We start from the raw sequence: 20,774 nt of genomic DNA, 5'->3' as shown, positions 1-20,774 counted from the left end.
CAACACTGGCATCTATCCGAAAATATGGAAAACAGCCCAGGTATGTCCTGTCCACAAAAAGCAGGACAAATCCAACCCGGCCAATTACCGCCCCATCAGTCTACTCTCAATCATCAGCAAAGTAATGGAAGGTGTCATCGACAGTGCTATCAAGCAGCACTTAACTCACCAATAACCAGCTCACTGATGCCCAGTTTGGGTTCCGCCAAGACCACTCGGCTCCCGACCTCGGGGAAAACGCTCCATTGGCTGGAATCATACCTAGCACAAAGGAAGATAGTTGTGGTGGTTGAAGGTCAATCATCACAGCCCCAGGACATCGCTGCAGGAGTTCCTCAGGGCAGTGTCCTAGGCCCAACTATCGTCAGCTACTTCATCAATGACCTTCCCTCCAACATAAGGTCAGAAATGGGGATGTTCGCTGATGACTGCAGTGTTCAGCGCCATTCACAACTCCTCAAATAATGAAGCAGTCCATGCCCGCATGCAACAAGACCTGGATGATGCTCAGGCTTGAACTGATAAGTGGCAGGTAACATTCGCACCACAGAAGTGCCAGGCAATGACTATCACCAACAAGCAAGAGTCTAACCACCTCCTCTTGACATTCAACGGCACTACCATCACCAAATACCCCACAATAAACATCCTGGGGCTCACCATTGACCAGAAACTTAACTGGATCAGCCACATAAATACTGTGGCAACAAGAGCAGGTCAGAGGCTAGGTATTCTGTGGCGAGTGTCTCACCTCCTGACTCCCCAAAGCCTTTCCACCATCTACAAGGCACAAGTGTGATGGAATACTCTCCATTTGCCTGGATGAGTGCAGCTCCAACAGCACTCAAGAAGCTCGACACCATCCAGGACAAAGCAGCCCGCTTGATTAGCACCCCGACTCCCACCTTAAACATTCACTGCCTCCACCACCAGCGCATCATGGCTGCAGTGTGTACCATCTACAAGATGCACTGCAGCAACTCGCCAAGGCTTCTTTGGCAGCACCTCCCAAACCCGCGACCTCTTCCACCTAGAAGGACAAGGGCAGCAGGTGCATGGGAACACCATCACCTCCAAGTTCCCCTACATGTCACACACCATCCAGACTTAAAAGTATAGCGCCGATCCTTCATCGTCGCTGGGTCAAAATCCTGGAACTCCCTACCTAACAGCACCTTGGGAGTACCTTCACCACACAGACTGCAGCGGTTCAAGAAGGTGGCTCACCACCACCTTCTCAAGGGCAATTAGGGATGGGCAATAAATGTTGGCCTTGCCAGCGACGCCCACATTCCATAAACAAATTTTTAAAAATCATGACGCGAATCAGTGTGCAACATGGATTTGAAGCCACCGCTGCCATTTTGGAACTGCACGCTCCAGCCAATGTTAACCTTGCATAGCTGAACACGACGTTAAAAAGCATGAAGGATCCTCTGCCAGCGCTATTTAAAGGGATCATGAAGTACTTACAGGTTAGTTGCTGGATTATTTCTTCTGGCTTCTGGCACAATTGTATGCATTTTTCGAGGTTTCCTATACTTGGCAAAAGTTTTTAGTACTCTACAGGGAGTAGTCTGGCTGGTCTTGCAGTCAATTTTATGTCATTTAAAACACTTTGCTGATAAAATTTGCTTCCAGACATGGATGGCCTGGTAGGGCTTCCTTTGGGAATTGAACAGGACTGGGAGAATAAAAAGTCATGCAGAGCAGGACAAGCAGCTAGAAGAGGGAAGAGGATCGGGGGAGCAGAGCACTCATCAGGAGGTCATATCCGCGGAGGGTCTATAACTGCAGCCTCAAAGCAGGGCAAGGACAGCAATGCCTGTGGCGGTCAAAGTGACCGTGGCTCTTAATTTTTATGCCTCTGGTTCCTTTCAGACTGCTGCTGGAGACACAGACATATCTCGCAGTTTTCATTGTACTGCTGTATATAAAGGAGGTCATTGAGGCTCTCTATACAATGAGAAACACGTTCATCTCATTCCCTCTTGCCAGAGGCAAGCAGGAGGAGTGCACATGAGGCTTCTGCATGGATTGCAGGCATCCCCATGCTGCAGGGTGCCATTGACTGCATGCACATTGCCTTGCGTGCTCCTCATCTGAACTCAGCCATATTCATCAACAGAAGAGGATTCCACTCTCTCAATGTGTAGCTGGTGTGAAACCACAGGCAGCGCATCATGCAGGTGAATGCCTGCTATCCTGGAAGCAGTCATGATACTTTCATTCTTCGGCAGTCCTCTGTTCCACCTGTATTTGAACGAGCACAGCAAGTCAAAGGCTAGCTACTGGGCAAAATGACATGACTCATGAGTCCAGTCACGTGCACAGCAGGCCTACAATGAGAGCTATGCTGCCACAAGGAACATTATGGAGCAGACCATCAGCATCCTCAAGGACAACTTTGCTGTCTGGACTGCTCTGGAGGAGCTCTGCAGTACTTAATTGAGCGGGTATCACTCATGGAAGCTATTTGTGATGCAATGGAAGCTGTGACATCGGTCATCAGGCATGGCATCATGGTGGATTCCACAGGTGTGCTGATGGAGGTGACAACTCATTCCACATTGGAAAGGATGAGCGCCAAGCTCTGCGCAAAGCCCTGTGCCAAGTTGGAGATGGACTCCTCCAAGCTCCTTGATATTGTGTGCAGGCTTTTCAGTAGACCAAGCATTTGGTTTTGTATGCCCATCAGCCTTCTTCTGTAGCCTGGGGCATCAAAGTTCTCATCGGACTCCTCTGCAGCAGAACTAGTGTGCGACTTAGCCCTCTGGCAAGCTGGCACTTGTGTTATCCTTTCCCCCCGCCCTGGCTCCTGCGCACTTGCGCCCGGTATAGCACCACATGCAAATCCCTCCTCTATCGTCTAAAGTACATGCAGTGTCAGTATCTGAGCTTGAGGCTGCGAATGTCAGATCAAGTGACAGTGTTCCTTCATCATCACTGTCTTCTTCCTCTTACCAACCCCGCTCCCCCACCCACCCGTGACTGGGAAGGTTCTAGTTCTTGGGTATCTGAAATGAAAAAGGGACAAGGGTTGGGTTGTGGTGAGGGGAGAGGAGAAAGTAAGAAGTGCGTGCTTACACCATCTGCAGCATAAGAGTCAGAAGAGATTGTGGGATGAGGGAACCATGGGAAGAGAGATGGAGGATTGTAGAGATTGGCCAAATAAAACAATCGAAGGGAAATGTTGAACAACAGTATACTGGTGCATCATGGGATATTTGACCATGTTGTACTCGAGCATGTTGAGCAAGAGGCATTCTTTGCAAATCCAACTGGAACCTTGTCTTCGAGCTATCCTGTTGAAACTTAATGTGAGACAAAAAAGCCAAGGATCAAAGGATGTGGCATGTTAAGGACAATGAATGTAACAATGGTGTGAGACCAGAATGTAAAGTGTGATGGGCCTGCAAATCATCAAAGAGCAGATGGCTGATTAAAACCATCTCGGAAAAAGAATATGCTGCTTTGTTCTGTAAAGAAGTGCTGAATCAGCAGAATAAACTAATAAGGAAAAATGTGTTTAACGAAGGAATATAGACTTAAACAACATTAATTGTAGAAACAAAAGATCAAGACCATAAGACCCCCCAAAGCTCCACTGGCTGAGGCTGTGTCATCAATGACAAGAGAACACATATCCGGAGACAGGATGAAATTGGCAGATTTGAACATCAATGCAAGAAAACCAAGAAACAAGCAGTGACAAAAAAGTGGATGGATATAAGAAGACCCTTGGGCCCACCCAAGTTGCTGGCTGACAGTGGAGATGAAGAAACCGTCTATGAGGATGAAGAGTGGAGACATGCGTGGGGGCACCTCCAGAGACTGAAGCAGCTGATCACTTCTTGATTCTGGGTGCAGTACAGTCCAAACAAAGTTTGTCCAAGTAACACAAGGAGCTCCAATACAGAACAGAAAAGTTCTAAGCCAGGCCAGGTCAAAAAGAAAAAAAATTATTAACTGGAAGAGTGCTTTACATGTAGAATTTGAATTTATTTCAAAGAAAGAGGCAGAGTATACCTATCATAGGCAATTCAACATTCTTCTATGTCCACTCAAGTAGGAACATATCATAGCAGAATTAAACTGACAACACAAGTCTCAGGACCAACAGCTTCATACCAGTTTGCAACACAGCAGGAAAGTGCTTATTATCCTCAGCTAACAAGATAGTACTGTAATGCTCAATAACAATAAACACATGGTTCTAAATCTGTGCCTTTTAGATGTCCTTAAAAGGAACCTTCTCTTCAATTTGCAAAACTTTCAAAAAGAGTGAAGTTTACCTTAAGTTTTCTTTTTCCCCCAAAAGGAAGAAATAGCAGTCTTATTATTACACAGGATGTGGTAAAACAGCTTTACCTAGTGACTATATCCACTAAATACAATATGGTATTCTATTTGTCCATGGAAAGCTAGAGGATGAGTCCCAGCTGAAAGAATCCAAAAACAAGTTTAACCATAATTTGCCTTATATTGAAGCAATGATATAAGAGTGTGAAAGGAAGATCACCTGACTTTTTTAAAAAGTGAAAGTCCCTGGTGATTTTCAGGGCCTCATCAGTAAATTACTGACAGTATATGGAAGTCATCAAAAACCAATGGTGCTTAGAGGAGCATAACTGGCTAATAAAGAACATTATCTAATGCTAATGAATGTTTACTGCATTATAGATCTGTTGCAATTGGTTGGGGCAGATTAGGGACCAAAAAGGAGACCTATGCATGGAGGCAGAGGGCATGGCTGAGGTACTAAATGAGTGCTTTGCATCTGTCTTCACCAAGAAAGAAGGTGCTGCCAAAGTCATAGTGAAAGAGGAGGTAGTGGAGATACTGGATGGGATAAAAATTGATAAAGAGGAGGTAGTGGAAAGGCTGGCTGTACTTAAATTAGGTAAGTCACCAGGGCCGAATGGGATGCATCCTAGGAAGCTGAGAGAAGTTAAGGTGGAAATCACAGAGGTACTGGTCATAATCTTCCAATCCTCCTTAGATACAGGAGTGGTGCCAGAGGACTGGACAATTGCAAATCACAGAAATCACAGAAACCCCACAATGCAGATAGAGGCCATTTCGGCCCATCGAGCCTGCACCAACACATATCCCACCCGATCCCCGTAACCCCTACACCGACACATATCCCACCCTATCCCCGTAACCCCACATATTTAATCCCCCTAACACTAAGGGTCAATTTATCATAGCCAATCAACCTAACCCGCACATCTTTGGACTGTGGGAGGAAACCGGAGCACCCGGAGGAAACCCACGCAAACACGGGGAGAATGTGCAAACTTTACACCCTTGTTCAAAAAAGGAGTAAGGATAAACCCAGCAACTACAGGCCAGTTAGTTTAATCTCGGTAGTGGGGAAGCTTTTAGAAACGATAATCAGGGACAAAATTAATAGTCACTTGGACAAGTGGGGATTAATTAAGGAAAGCCAGCACGGATTTGTTAAAGGCAAATCGTGTTTAACTAACTTGATCAAGTTTTTTGATGAGGTAACAAGAGAAGGTTGATGAGGGCAATGCAGTTGATGTGGTGTACATGGACTTCCAAAAGGCATTTGATAAAGTGCCACATAATAGGCTTGCCAGCAAAGTTGAAGTCCAGGGAATAAAAGACACAGTGACAGCATGGATACGAAATTGACTAAGTGACAGCAAACAGAGAGTAATGGTGAACGGTTGTTTTTCGGATTGGAGGAAGGTATACAATGGTGTTCCCCAGGGGTCGGTACTAGGACCACTGCTTTTCTTGATATATATTAATGACTTGGACTTGGGTGTACAGGGCACAATTTCAAAATTTGCAGATGACACAAAACTTGGAAGTATAGTGAACAGTGAGGAGGATAGTGAGAGACTTCAAGAAGACTTGGACAGCCTGGTGAAATGGACGGACATGTAGCAGATGAAATTTAACGCAGAAAAGTGCGAAGTAATACATTTTGGGAGGAAGAACGAGGAGAGGCAATATAAATTGAAGGGTACAATTCTAAAGGGGGTGCATGAACAGAGAGACCTGGGGATATATGTCCAGAAATTCTTGAAGGAGGCAGGGCAGGTTGAGATAGCTGTTAAAAAAGCATACGGGATCCTGGGCTTCATAAATAGAGACATAGGGGGATAAATTCGGTTGATTTGCGCCTCCCGTTAGCTAACGGGTCGCAAATCAACTAACGCCTCCTGCAAAATTCCACGGGTGGTTAGCGACAGCGCTGCGCCACCGGCAATGATGTCATCGCCGTGCACAGCGCCCCGCTCGTGCCCCAGCTATAATATTGGTTGGCATCCCCCGACGTACCGCTGGACGCTATGTCCGCCGGAGTCGGGGGGGGGGTCTACCTGCGGCCGGGGCGACGCTAGTTAAAGGGGAGGTGGCGGGCAGCCATTTTTGTTGCTGGCCGCCTGCGAGCACCTGCCTCCGTTGCTGTCCCTGGCCCCCGTGAAGCACCCCCGCAGGGTGCCGGCTGATCTCCGTGAGCCCGGCACTCCTCTTGAGCTCGTTTGCCGGCACTCCCGATCTCTGGTGGCCCAGCTGGGCGCCGGGACGCGCTGCGTCAGACCCCTCCCCTTTAATAAGGGGAGGAAGGCCTGCAGTACCGCGGCGTGACGTGCCGCAGTGCATGGCGCTGCGGCATATAGCGCGACAATATTGGCTCGCAGTGCCCCAAGAGGGACGCTGCCTGGGAAAATCGGCTGCAGGGGCGCTACCCAATTTTTACCCCATAGAGTACAAAAGCAAGGAAGTTGTTATGAACCTTTATAAAACATAGATTTAGCCTCAACTGGAGTATTGTGTCCAATTCTGGGCACCACACTATAGGAAGGATGTGAAGGCCTTAGAAAGGGTGCGGAAAAGATTTACGAGAATGATTCCAGGGAAGAGGGACTTCAGTTACGTGGATAAACTAGAGAAGCTGGGGTTATTCTCCTTGGAACAGGAAAGGTTGTGAGGAGATTTGATAGAGGTGTTTAAATTATGATGGGTCGAGGCAGAGTAGATAGAGAGAAAGTGTTCCCATTGACGGAAGGGTTGGGAACCAGAAGACACAGATTTAAGATGATTGGCAATAGAACCAAAGGAGACAGGAGGAAAACTTTTTTAGGAGCGGTTAGGATCTGGAATGTACTGCCTGAAAGGGTGGTGTAGGCAGACTCAATCATGGTTTTCAAAAGGGAATTGGATAAGTACCTGAAGGAAAAAAATTTGCAGGGCTACAGGGAAAGGGCGGGGGAATGGGACTCGCTGAAGTGCTCTTGCAGAGAGCCGGCACGGGTTCGACAGGCCAAATGGCCTCCTTCTGTGCTGTACCCATTCTATGATTCTATGAATAGTTATTAAACCATAATTAATTGAAGTTTTAGTTTCTGGAGAGCCAATATTGACTATTGACTCCACTATTGACATCTCCCAACACATTCCCTAAGAGAATGTTGATAGTTCCTAGATTTCCACCGCCCCGCTCCACAACCCCCCCACCCCCTTCTGCTTACCTCTGCATATTCTGTTTGCTCTAAATCTTCTATTAAGGACTTGAGAGGTATCAGGTACAAAACAATATCGCTTGCTTCTTCCAGGCCTACATTTAACAAAGACAATACGCAACAGAAACAGAATTGAAAGGTAAGCAGTTATCTACTACTTTTAGCTATCAAGACTCACAAGTATACATAACTAATCACACAATATGGCTTTTCCAATACAAGAGTAAAGCATAATGCATGTATTTATCATGCAGCACAGACATAAAGGGCAGGATTTTCATTCAGGAGTCGGGTTGGAGGCAGGACTACAATTTTCAGGGTTGTAGTCCCGCCTCCATCAAGATGCGGCCAATCCACACGATTTTAACTTGATTGACCTTGTTGAGCCTGCCCAGCGGGCTCAGCAGGCCAATTAAGGGCCACCCGGAAACAGGTGACATCACAGACTGAAATTTCATCTGTCAAGAGGTTTTGACAGATGAAATATCAGTGTTTGAAAGCTGTTTGAAGCTGTCAAACACTGACAGTCTTACTTCTAACCTGAGTCCTTCTCCACAGACTCAGTTAGAAATTTCTCCTGCACAGTAAGCTGAAGGCTGTCACTTTTGACAGTTCGCAGCCATTCTGCTTTCTGTGCCGGTGAGATGAGGGACTCCCGGGACCTAAAGGAAGGAAGGCTGAAAAGGTAAGAAAAGGTCATTTAAACTTCTTTAATCACTTTAGACACACCAAACACTTACCTTTGCACTCATGCACACATCACTCACCTGAACACCGACATCTCGACCCCTCCAAGTCCTTCAACCCGACGGCTTGCCTCCCCTAACTTGGCGTGGTTTGGAGCTGTCGGGAATCCCACACTTCAACCTTAAAAATAGGGATTAGGCTAAAAACTGCCTGTTAACTACCTGTTAACAGGCAGTTAATTGGCACTAATCCCTTCCCACCTCAGGTAGGCGGGTCCCAGTGCGGGGCGGGTACCCGCCTCCTTTGAAACTGGCATGGAGGCGGGTTTGGGTGTGGGATGGGGTCGGGACCCCAGATTTTGGGATTTTAACCCCCCACACGCCTCCAATCCCGACTCCATGGCCCAATGAAAATCCTGCCCAAAGAATCAAAATCTTGTTACATTGTTATTACTGTACCTGCTCTGACGTCACCATAAAGGCTTTTCAGAGCTGGCCAGTAACTGCTCTTGGATTTTTCCAAAACTTCAGAAATTTTGCGTACTTTTGGCATCCACAACTGAAATACAGAAACATTTTTTAAACGATTAAAAACTGCATGCTTTACAATATTATTTTTATTTCATACTCAGTATACAATACACAAGTTTTTTGTTGGGGGGTAAGACAGAAGATGTCTTTCATATAACAATATATTTATGTATATAAAAGTTATTAATAAATCATAGAATGCTGCAATACAAGACACCATGGCTTGGAGCAGCAAGTCTGGGTAATCCATTTCTTGAGCTGTTTTTGCATTACTGCTGAACATTTTTCCGCTACCAAAGCAGAATCTCCCACTGCTCCAAATCCTGTTAACCTCACATTCTCTATTTTTCTTACATTCTCTGTATTTCCCACTACTTCTCAAGGCTGATGCCTTTTGCCTTTGTCTGTTATCCTGGCCCCACCTGTCTCCCTTCTCATCAATCAATTGCCACCACGTGATCGATCTCAACCCAAACCATTTTCAGGCCTCCGCGCAAAGCATTTAAATTGAGGGGGAAATTGGAATGCTGCATGACTAAAGGTTAATTTTCAGCTTTAAATTCATACTCCATCCCCAAAGCTGAGCCTTTCCCACCCTCCTAGCTATTGGTTGGATTTTACTGTGTTAGTGGCGATATTTCCTGGGTTTTCTCCCCACTCAAATCTTTTCGGCTTTTCTCCCAGCTTACCAGCAGCAGTGCCTGGGAGAGTAACACTCAATTCCGGGAGACACCCAAATAATCTGGGAGGGTTGGCAACCTTACCAAGGCTCTGTATGGTAAAGACCCTATGACATTATTCAAAGGAGATTAGAGTTATCCTCGTGTCCAAGTTAATTGGCCTCCCTTAATCAATACCGCCAATAAACAGATTAAGTGGTCTTTCGTCTCATTGCTGTTTTTCGTATTTGGCTCGGAACAGAATGGCTACTACATTTCCCCACAGAATAGTAACCACACTTCAAATTAATTAATTGCAAGTGAATTCACCATATACCCCATTTCCAATCATCTTGGCCCTTTCAAAGTACCTGAATGTAAAAAAAACTTACATTTATATAGCGCCTTTCACAACCACCAGACCTCTCAAAAAGCACTTTACAGCCAATGAAGTACTTTTGGAGTGTAGTCACTGTTGTAATGTGGGAAACTCGGCAGCCAATTTATGCACAGCAAGCTCCCACAAACAACAATGTGATAATGACCAGATAATCTGTTTTTGTTATGTTGATTGAGGTATAAATAATAGCCAGGACACCAGGGATAACTCCCCTACTCTTCTTCGAAATAGTGCCATGGGATCTTTTACGTCCATCCGAGAGAGCAGACGGGGCCTCGGTTTAACGTCTCATCTGAAAGACGGCACCTCCGACAGTGCAGCACTCCTTCAGCACTGCACTGGAGTGTTAACCTAGATTTATGTGCTCAAGTTCCTGGAGTGGGACTTGAACCCACAACTCAGAGGCGAGTGTGCTACCAACTCACACAGCTGACACTGTCTCCCACAGCCATAACCAGCTTTCCTGCAGTTCCCTGCTTGAATCCCTCCAATCAGGTTTCCACCCCTCACATTGCATTGACAGAGTCCAAAGCAAAGTTTGAAAGACATTCTCTACGTATGACTGTGGCCATGGTGCATTATCCCTCCTTGTCCTCCTCAACCTCTGCATACATATCCGATCATATTCAGAGCATCTTTAGCAATAGCTTCTCTTCCCATGGGCCTCAGAAATCCCCACAAAACCATTCTTGGCTCCCTCCTCTACTTTGGCAACATTAGCCACAGATATGGGGGTCTACTTCCACATGTATGCTGATGGCATTGAGTTCAATCTCTCCAGCACTCCAATGACTGTGCTGTCAGACTGCTCATCTGTCCAGCCTTAAATGAGCTGCAAACAATGGGGACCTCAAACTTGTGTTAGGTCCCTTATTTGCATATGCAAAGCACTTATGCCTGTTTCAGACATGAGGAAGACAACATTGAAGCTGGATTATCTGTTCACAAGATCAATACAGATGAAAATAACTATTCAGATCATCTCAATTCAGCTAACCAGTTAGAAAAATTTCACAATTAACCCATCACAGCATCTATTTCTTAAATGATTCCACTATGTCCACTACACTTCCCAGAAATCTATTCATGTGTTGATCACTTTTTATATAACTAACTTATTGAGATCTGTATTGTTTGCTTGTTTGAATTTATTCTATCCTTATCCTAAAATCATTGTTTAGCTTTGATGTATTGTTCAAGAATTATTTTTCCTGTACTGTTTAGTAACTTACTCGTAGATCTCGCATGGCATTGCTCAGAGTGAGTTGGAGGATTAACTATTTTATAATAGGAGTGTTTGTGCCATGGAGGACATAACATCAGGGTCACTGATTTACAGCATTTGACTAAGTCAAATTCCATTTTTATTAACTGGTATTCTAGTGCTTTATGAATTGAAATACACAACTCTGTCCATTATGTGAAAATGAAAATATATATATATATATTCCCTAACGTATGTATTTTATTTTGATCACATACCATTTTGAAATCTGAGAGTACACAGTAGGATAGCATGTAAGATGCATTAGTTGGAGGTAAAGACCCGAGTCCAGAAATTCCTGGGCCTAGGAGGTCAATGTGGCAGTGTAGTCCAAGTGGGCGGGACATAATTTCAAGTAGGGCACCAGTAGGAATGTGACTGGTGACTTTGACTGGAGTGGTTACTGTGTTATAGGATGACAACTAAACTGGAGGAATTTGAATAGCAGCAGAGTCGGACAATGTTGGGTGGCAATGATGAGGTGTCGTTCAAGTTGCATAAGGGTAAAGGGTAGGGATTTTTTAGCAGGGAATAGTGACAACAATTTTGAAAGGGAGAAGGGAATTGAGTCTGAAAACAGAAGGATTGACAATGCTGGCCAACTTAGGGCCCAGGAGTGGTTCGAGTCATGAGGAGCTGGGTTTGGCGGGGATCAAAGGAACAGGATATGGAATTCAAAGGACATGAATCTAATGAGAGCTGGCGATTAGAAGCGAGATAAATTACAGAGTGCTCCAGGGTGAGGAGGGAGCTGGGAATGGTAGTGACAAAGGGATGATGGGTTTAGAGAAAATGTTGGCAGCCAAGCAGACAGCCTTTCTTAGAGCTGGAAACGTCAATTATCTCCTTGCATTAGGTGTTCAAGGTGAAGATGCAGGGAGAAGATAATGGAAGTCAAAGAAGGCAGTTGGCAATGGAGACAGAAGTTTAGGATTGTCGATTCCACTTGGAATGGTCAAGGCAGATCAGGCAGTGGACAGTCAAGGTGGTTGTGAGCCACATGTGCTGAGCTTGCCGCCCTCAGATTTGAGGTCATGGTGACTGTACCAAATGGGAGCAGCAAAGGTTGGAAACTGTTTGAGATCTGGTAGGCCCAAGGACATCTGAGGGGAGGGAGGACTATTGTTGCGACCAGCCTCTCTGTTGATGTCATTGAGCCTGACGAATCGGAGGAGAAGGAGCTGGGAGTTCGAGGGTGCTGATGAGGGAGTTGAAGGATTTTTTTTCCGGGGTGGAGAGTTGGGGTACAGTGGTTGGATGGCAAAAAGGGATGTGGATTGGGAAGGAGGTGGGAAATTATCAAAAATGGCCTCATTAATGATCAAGATATTAGGTGTGGAGAAGTCAAGTGGTGGGAGAGTTCATGTGTGAAGACAGGAAGGTAGAAAGGTTGGGAGTGAGGCAGCCAATGTGAGTTCAGGTGCAGATTGAGGTCAGCAAGGATGATTGCTCAGGGCAGAGGCTAATTTAGGACAGCAGGGACTCTTAGGGATGCTATCAGGAAAGGTGGTGTTAAAGAATCTATGATATATTAAAAACTCAATTTTGTAATAAAAGTACAGGGTCTGCAGAAACATGTGCAATAAGGCAGCAGTGAGGAGGCCACCCACGAGTCAACCCGCCAGGTTTACCTGGCGTGGTTTAGGAGGTGCGTGGATCACACTGAAAAGCTGGAAAAAATCAGGAGGGCCTCTCAAAATAGACTTAGAGAGGCCCTTAACAAGCATTTAAGGATGTTAAATAGCGCATTGGCCAGCTGGAGGCAGGAGCGTTTCCCGACCTCCAAAACCGGAACTGGCAAAATCCCACGGAGGCGGGTTCCGAACCTGACCTCTTTGAATCTGATTTTCCCACCTCCAAACCCGCCTCCTCCGACGTCAGAAAATCGCCCGCAATGTATCTACTGTCTCTGCAGCCACCTCTTTTAGAACTCAGATGTAGGACATCAGGTCCAGAGGATTGTCGGCTTTTAGTCGTTTAATCAGTTGGTCACACCGCAGATAAAGGGCTGCACAGGCAGGAAGGGAATGGGTGACCGCCAGGTAGAGTAGTAGGCGCAGGCAAGTAGTGCAGGGGTCCACTGTGGCCATCCCCCTCTCAAACAGATATACTGCTTTGGATATTGTTGGGGAGGATGGCTTATTGGGGGAAGGCAGCAGCAACCAATTTCCTGGCACCATGGGTGGTTCTGCTGCAAGGGACGGGAGAAAAAAGAGCGGGAGAGCTATAGTGATAGGGGATTCTATTGTAAGGGGAATAGATAGGCTTTTCTGCGGCCTCAAACGAGACTCCAGGATGGTATGTTGCCTCCCTGGTGCAAGGGTCAAGGATGTCTCGGAGTGGCTGCAGGGCATTCTGGAGGGGGAGGGTGAACAGCCAGTTGTCATGGTGCATAAAGGTACCAACAATACACGTAAAAAATGGGATGAGGTCCTAAAAGCTGAATATAGGGAGTTAGGAGGTAAATTAAAAATAGGACCTCAAAAGTAGTAATCTCAGGATTGCTACCAGTGCCACATGCTAGTCAGAGTAGAAATAGAACGATATTTCAGATGAATACGTAGCTAGAAGGATGGTGCAAGGGGAAGGGATTCAAATTCCTGGGACATTGGAACCGGTTCTGGGGGAGATGGGACCAGTACAAACTGGACGGTTTGCACCTGGGCAGGACCGGGACCGATGTCCAAGGGGGAGTGTTTGCTAGAGCTATTGGGGAGGGTTTAAACTAAAATGGCAGGGTGTTGCGAACCTGTGCAGGGAGACAGAGGAAAGGGAAGCAAGGATAGAAGCAAAAGACAGGAAGGAGAAAAGCAAAAGTGGAAGTCAGAGAAATCAAGGGTGTAAATCAAACATGGCCGCAGTAAACACTAATTCTAAAAGGTCGAAGAGTATAAAAAAAACAAGCCTGAAGGCTTTGTGTCTTAATGCGAGGAGCATTCGTAATAAGGTGGATGAATTAGCTGCACAAATAGATGTAAATGAATATGATATAATTGGGATTACAGAGACATGGCTCCAGGGTGACCAAGGCTGGGAATTCAACATCCAGGGGTAGTCAATATTCAGGAAGGACAGGCAAAAAGGAAAAGGCGGTGGGGTAGCATTGCTGGTTAAAGAGATTAACACAACAGTAAGGAAGGATATTAGCTCTGATGATGTGGAATCTGTATGGGTAGAACTGAGAAATACCAAGGGGCAGAAAACATTAGTAGGAGTTGTATACAGACCCCCAAACATTAATGCTGAGGTTGGGGATGGCATTAAACGGGAAATTAGAGACGCGTGCAATAAGGGCACAGCAGTTATCATGGGTGACTTTAATCTACATATAGATTGGTCTAACCAAATTAGTAACAATACTGTAGAAGAGGAATTCCTAGAATGTATGCGGGATGGTTTCCTGGACCAATATGTCGAGGAACTAACTAGAGATCAGGCCATCTTAGACTGGGTATTATGTAATGAGAAAGGATTAATTAGCAATCTTGTTGTGCGAGGCTCCTTGGGGAGGAGCGATCATAATATGATAGAATTCTTCATTAAGATGGAGAGTGAAGTAGTTGATTCAGAGACTTGGGTCCTGAATTTAAATAAAGGAAACTACGATGGTATGAGGCACAAGTTGGCTAGGATGGATTGGGGAATGTTACTTAAAGGGCTGATGGTGAATAGGCAATGGCAAACATTTAAAGGTCGCATGGATGAACTACAGAATTTGTTCATCCCTGTTAGGCATAAAAATAAAACAAAAAAGGTGACTCAACCGTGGCTAACAAGGGAAATTAGGGATAGCATACGATCCAAGGAGAGAACATATAAGTTGGTCAGAAAAAGCAGCAAACCTGAGGATTGGGAGCAGTTTAGGATTCAGCAAAGGACGACAAAGGGATTAATTAAGAGGGGGGAAATAGAGTATGAGAGTAAGCTTGCAGGGAACATAAAAACTGACTGTAAAAGCTTCTATAGATATGTGAAGAGAAAAAGATTGGTAAAGTCAAGCATAGGTCCCTTGCAGTCAGAATCAGGGGAATTTATAATGGGGAACAAAGACATGGCAGACCAATTAAATACATACTTTGGTTCTGTCTTCACAAAGGAGGACACAAATAAACTCCCAGAGATGTCGGGGAACATAGGGTCTAATGAGAGGGAGGAACTGAAAGAAATATCAGTATTTGTAGGGAAATGGTGTTAGGGAAATTGACGGTATTGAAGGCCGATAAATCCCCAGGGCCTGATAATCTACATCCTAGGGTACTTAAGGAAGTGGTCCTAGAAATAGTAGACGCATTGCTAGTCATCTTCCAAAATTCTAAAGACTCTGGAAGAGTTCACATGGATTGGAGGGTAGCTAATGTAACCCCACTATTTAAAAAAGGTGGTAGAGAAAAAACGGGGAATTATAGACCGGTAAGCCTGACATTGGTAGTGGGGAAAATGCTAGAGTCCATTATAAAAGATGTAATAGCAGAGCACTTGGAAAACAGTGACAGGATCGGACAAAGTCAACATGGATTTACAAAAGGTAAATCATGCTTGACTAATCTACTCGAATTTTTTGAGGATGTAACTGGTAGAATAGATAAGGGAGAACCAGTGGATGTGGTGTATTTGGACTTTCAGAAGGCTTTCGACAAGGTCCTGCATAAGAGACTAGCGTGCAAAGTTAAAGCACATGGGATTGTGGGTAAGGTACTGATTTGGATAGAAAACTGGTTGGCAGACAGGAAGCAAAGAGCTGCAATAAATGGATCTTTTTCCGAATGGAAAGCAGTGACTAGTGGGGTACCGCAGTGATCGGTGCTAGGACTCCAGCTATTCACAATACTGTATATATTAATGATCTAGACAAGGGAACTAGATGTATTATCTCTAAATTTGCAGATGACACAAAGCTGGGTGGGCGTGTGTGCTGTGAGGAGGATGCCGAGAAACTCCAGTACGATTTGGACAGGTTAGGCGATTGGGCAGATGCATGGCAGATGCATTAAAATGCGAGGTTATCCACTTTGGTGGCAAAAACAGGAAGGCAGATTATTATCTGAACGGCAATAGATTGGGAAAAGGGGAAGTGCAACGAGACCTGGGTGTCCTTGTGTACCAGTCACTGAAGGTAAGCATGCAGGTGCAGCAGGCGGTTAAGAAGGCAAATGGTATGCTGGCCTTCATAGCGAGAGGATTCGAGTACAGGAGGAAGGATGTCTTGCTGCAGTTGTACAGGGCGTTGGTGAGACCACACCTTGAGTATTGTGTGCAGCTTGGGTCGCCTTATCTGAGGAGGGATGTTTTTGCCATGGAGGGAGTGCAGCGAAGATTCACCAGACTGATACCTGGGATGGCAGGAATGGCGTATGAAGAGAGATTGGGTCGATTAGGCTTATATTCGCTAGAGTTTAGAAGAATGAGAGGGGATCTCATTGAAACTTATAAAATTCTAACAGGACTCGACAGACTAGATGCAGGAAGGCTGTTCCCGATGGCAGGGGAGTCCAGAACCAGGGGTCACAGACTAAGGATAAGGGGTAAGCCATTTAGGACTGAGATGAGGAGGAATTTATTCACCCAGAGAGTGGTGAACCTGTGGAATTCTCTACCACACAAGGCAGTTGAGGCCAATTCATTAAATATATTCAAGAAGGAGTTAGATATATTTCTTAAGGCTAAAGGGATATGGGGAGAAAGCAGGGACAGGGTACGGAATTTGGATGATCAGCCATGATCTCATTAAATGGCGGAACAGGCTCGAGGGGCCGAATGGCCTACTCCTGCTCCTATCTTCTATGTTTCTATATTCCCTGGTAGCACCCCAAGAGGCAGGGATAGCACTTCCAGCAGTGTCCTGCCTCCCTCTTGGGGCATTTCCAGTGAATTTCAGGCGCAGGGGCACTAACTTTTTCGGGGCACTAAAAGGCAGGCGAAGATAGTGCCCCAATGGGGGCGGGGCAAATTTTTGTCCCTAAGACTCTAGTTTCGGACTTACGCAAGTCACTCTCAAACTTAACATGAAATTCTATCATATTTATGATCACTCTGCCCCAGAGGATCCTTTACTGTGAGATTGCTAATTAACCCTGTCTCATTACACAATACTAGATCTAAAATAGCCTATTCCCTTGTTGGTTCCATGACATATTTTTCTAGGAAACTGTCCTGAATGCATTCATGAATTCGTCCTCGACTACCTTTGCCAATATGATTTGTCCAGTCTATATGAAGATTAAAGTCCCCCACGATTATTACGTTACCTTTGTTACAAGCTCCTACTATACTTGATTAATATTCTGTCCAACGGTATAGCTACTGTTAGGGGGGCCTATATACTACTCCCACCAGTGTTTTCTGCCCCTTGTTATTCCTTATCTCCACCCATACTGATTCTACTTCCTGATCTTCCGAGCTGAGATCCTTTCTCTCTACTGTCCTACTCCCCCTCCTTTTCCATTCTGCCTGTCTTTTTGACATGTCAAGTACCCTGGAACATTTAGTTCCCAACCTTGGTCACATTGCAACCACGTCTCTGTAATGGCTATTAGATCAAACCCCTTTATCTCTATTTGTAACACCAGTTCGTCTATCTTGTTAAGAATGCTTTGTGCATTCAGATAAAGAGCCTTTAATTTAAATGTTTCACTATTATTCCCTGCTTTGAACTTATTCTCTGCTACACTGCTACTGTTAAACTTTCTGTCCCTTCCTGTCACACTCTGCTTATTTTTACCCAAATCGCTTCACTGTTCTATTGCCTTGACCTTTCTCTTTAGATTTCTAAATTTCCCCTCACCTGACCCCACCCCCATTTTTAGTTTAAAGCCCTATCTACAGCCCTAGTTATTTGATTATTAAAGGAAGTTAGTGACCTCCTCAAAGAATTCAACTAGATTAGTTAGACAGCACTTACCCTTTACAAGTCCATCCTGGCTCTCTCTGATCAGTTCATATTTGTCCAGGTGCTCAGTCACCCTGTCCCTAAAAACAGATTCTAGTAACTTCCCCACAACAGACGTTAGAATAATAGATCTATAACTTTGTAGGATTCGCAAAATCCAGAAAATACAGTCTAGATTGGTAAAACCCCTGAAATGGTCACATTGTGAGAACACAAGATGGAGTTGGCAGTTCTCATGGCTCAGTTCAAAAGGACACACCAGCAGTATCTTACAGCAGCCTGAGTCATCACCGATTAGAAGATTCCAGAACTTACTGCTATTGATATGATAATATGGTTACAGCAGTAACGAACTCGTAAACAAAAATATTTGCACCTGGAGGTGCGCTAATTGCTAGCAAAATGCAAACCCATCTCTGAAATCGCTGAGCACAGAAAAAAAACCATTATCTGTACCAAACTCAGAGGGACACAGGACAGATCCCATCAGTTTCATTTACAAGACATTAAAATAAAGTACTTGCTTTTGTCAAAGCAGCCTGCCCATTACCTTGACAAAAGAAAACCCCTGATTTGGCGCCGAGATAAGGGCTAGGAAACAGTATAACTGTTGAGGGAAATTCTAACAGGCTAGATTCATTCAGTGAGATTCAGACAGATTCAAAACACAGTTTCATACAGGAGCACCAAGGTCAAGGACAGTTTTAAAAACCCTGGTGAGGTTCGAGGAGCACAGAGGGCCCACAAGATTGTGCAGGAGAGCAGATTCAGAAGTTCAGTCCAGATCCAAGACCATCAGGAGTTTGAAGGCCGAGTGGAGAGGAGACGGTTCGAGGAGTTCGGAGGACTTTCAAGATTGTGCAGGAGAGATACAGCCAGACTCAGACAGATCCACAAGATTCACCAGAAGCAGTGAAGTCCAAGTCCTGATACCATCAGGAGTTCGAAGACCGTGCGGAAGAGGAGACGGCTCGAGGAGTTCGGAGGACTTCCAAGTTTGTGCAGGAGAGCGGGTCCAGGAGCCGGTCCCATAAGGAAGATTGGAGATCCCGGACGTAACAAGGAGTACCAAGGTCCAGGAGGGTTTTATAATTCTGGTGAGCATAAAGGCCCAACTCTACCTAACTGACATAGTTGAGGTATATTTTAGCAACGGGAGGGTTTGTAACATTAAGGGTTTTGTAATTCAGGAGTGTGATTTATCCCTCGATGTGTCCGTGTGCTTTTCCCACCCCCGTTTTAGTATACCGCTGATTAAGAAGTGTTCTATGATTTAAGATAGTCAAAGTTATTCCTTGTGTGTTAAATTTTAGTTCCCATTGGGAGACGTGCTAATGATTTTTGTCTAAATTGATTCTTGCATTCTCTGTGTTTATTCTCCTTGAAAATAAAGATATTTCTGATTTAAAACTCACCTTGTCTCACCTGATCCATTTGTCTTCCGAGTCACAAGTTGGGCCACACATCAAGGTTGTCTGGCAATAAGCCCAGTGTCTAGAACCGGTGAGGGGGGAGTGCTTCGGAACCGCTCACGAGCAGTGCGAAATCAAAACCGATCTAGCACACCATAAGCTCGTTAAAACAACCCCTTACAACTTCCTGACTTATCTCTCCCACCCTTCTTAAATAATGGACTGACATTTGCAATTTTCCAATCCAAGGGGACAAGTCCTGAGAGTTTTGGAAGATCATGACTAAAGCATCTACAATTTCCTCACCTACCCTGAGGTGGAAACCAGGTCCTGGAGATTTATCTATCTTCAGTCTCTTTATTTCCTTCATTGCCATTTTTTTTTACTTATATTAAATCTACTAAAGTTCCTCCCCATGATTTACTTTTAGTATTCCGCATATCTCTGGTACTTTATCTTCTTCCTCTACAGTGAAGTAATTATTTAGCAAGTCTGCCATTTCCTTATTTTCAATTACTGTATCACATGTGTCTGTCTTTAAAGGTACCACATTACCCTTAGCCACTTTCTTTCTCTTAATATACTTGTAAAAACCTTTAGTGCTGTCCTTGATATCCCTCACAAGTGTTTTCTCGTATTCTCTTTTTGCAGCTCTTACTACTTTCTTTGTATTCCTTCGCTGTTCTTTATATTTCTCCCAGTCCGTGGGATCTCCACTATTTTTGCATTTCTATGAGCCATTTCTTTTAGTTTTACACTAAATCTCTAATGTTTTGTTGACCAATGTTACTTAATTACACAAGTAGAGCTCTTGCCCTTTAGGGTATGTACAGGTCTTGTATTGCACCAAATGCTTCTTTGAACACCTTAACAGTTCTGCCCAGTCTACTGTGGTCAATTTTTGCCTCTTCACATCAAAGTCAGCCTTACTTAAACTTAAAACCTTGGTTTGTGACTCATCCTTCTCCCTCTCAAGCCTAATATCGAATTCAATCATGTTATAGTCACTGTTAGCTAGCTGTTCCCGTACCGTTAGATTGTTAACAAATTCTGGCTCATTATTCATCATTAAATCTAGTATGATCTGTCCTCTTGTTGGTTCAAGAACATATGTATGAAACAGGAAGGGGTTCCACTCCTTTAATGTTCAGCTGGTCTGTGATCACAGGCAGCGAATAATACAGGTCTGTGCCCAGTTTCCTGGCAGTAAACGTGATGCCTTCATACTGCACCAATCCTCAAATCCACCCTGTCTTTGATTCAGACCAGTAGGTGTGAGCCTACCTCCTTCAGACATCAGTAGCCCTTCAACACCTGGCTCATGACTCCTGCCAGGAACCAAGGCACAAACGCAAAGCTCCAATACAATGAGAGGCACACTGAAACCAGAGCTCCCATTGAGCAAACAATAGGCGTCAATAACCAGTCTGGTGG

At 44.8% G+C, this 20,774-nt stretch overlaps 1 protein-coding gene across 1 annotated transcript in view; it reads right to left on the bottom strand.

The window, feature by feature from the left end:
• The window catches only part of LOC147102876 (dynein axonemal heavy chain 17-like), a 908,504-nt gene that overhangs the window by 812,259 nt on the left and 75,471 nt on the right, over window positions 1–20,774 (bottom strand). The window contains exons 8-9 of the mRNA XM_085963770.1: window positions 8,648–8,747; window positions 7,512–7,597 (exon numbers count right to left, since the gene is read on the bottom strand). Of these exons, the coding sequence (XP_085819896.1) occupies window positions 7,512–7,597; window positions 8,648–8,747 (186 nt within the window). The remainder of the gene's footprint in view (window positions 1–7,511; window positions 7,598–8,647; window positions 8,748–20,774) is intronic.

The sequence above is a fragment of the Somniosus microcephalus genome, chromosome 21 (genome assembly GCF_052327205.1).
Source record: "Somniosus microcephalus isolate GS21.2 chromosome 21, FLI_Smic_1.0, whole genome shotgun sequence".
NCBI classification, from domain to species: Eukaryota; Metazoa; Chordata; class Chondrichthyes; order Squaliformes; family Somniosidae; genus Somniosus; species Somniosus microcephalus.
Note: the sequence above shows the minus strand (reverse complement) of the source record. Positions and strands in the feature narration are given on the sequence as shown.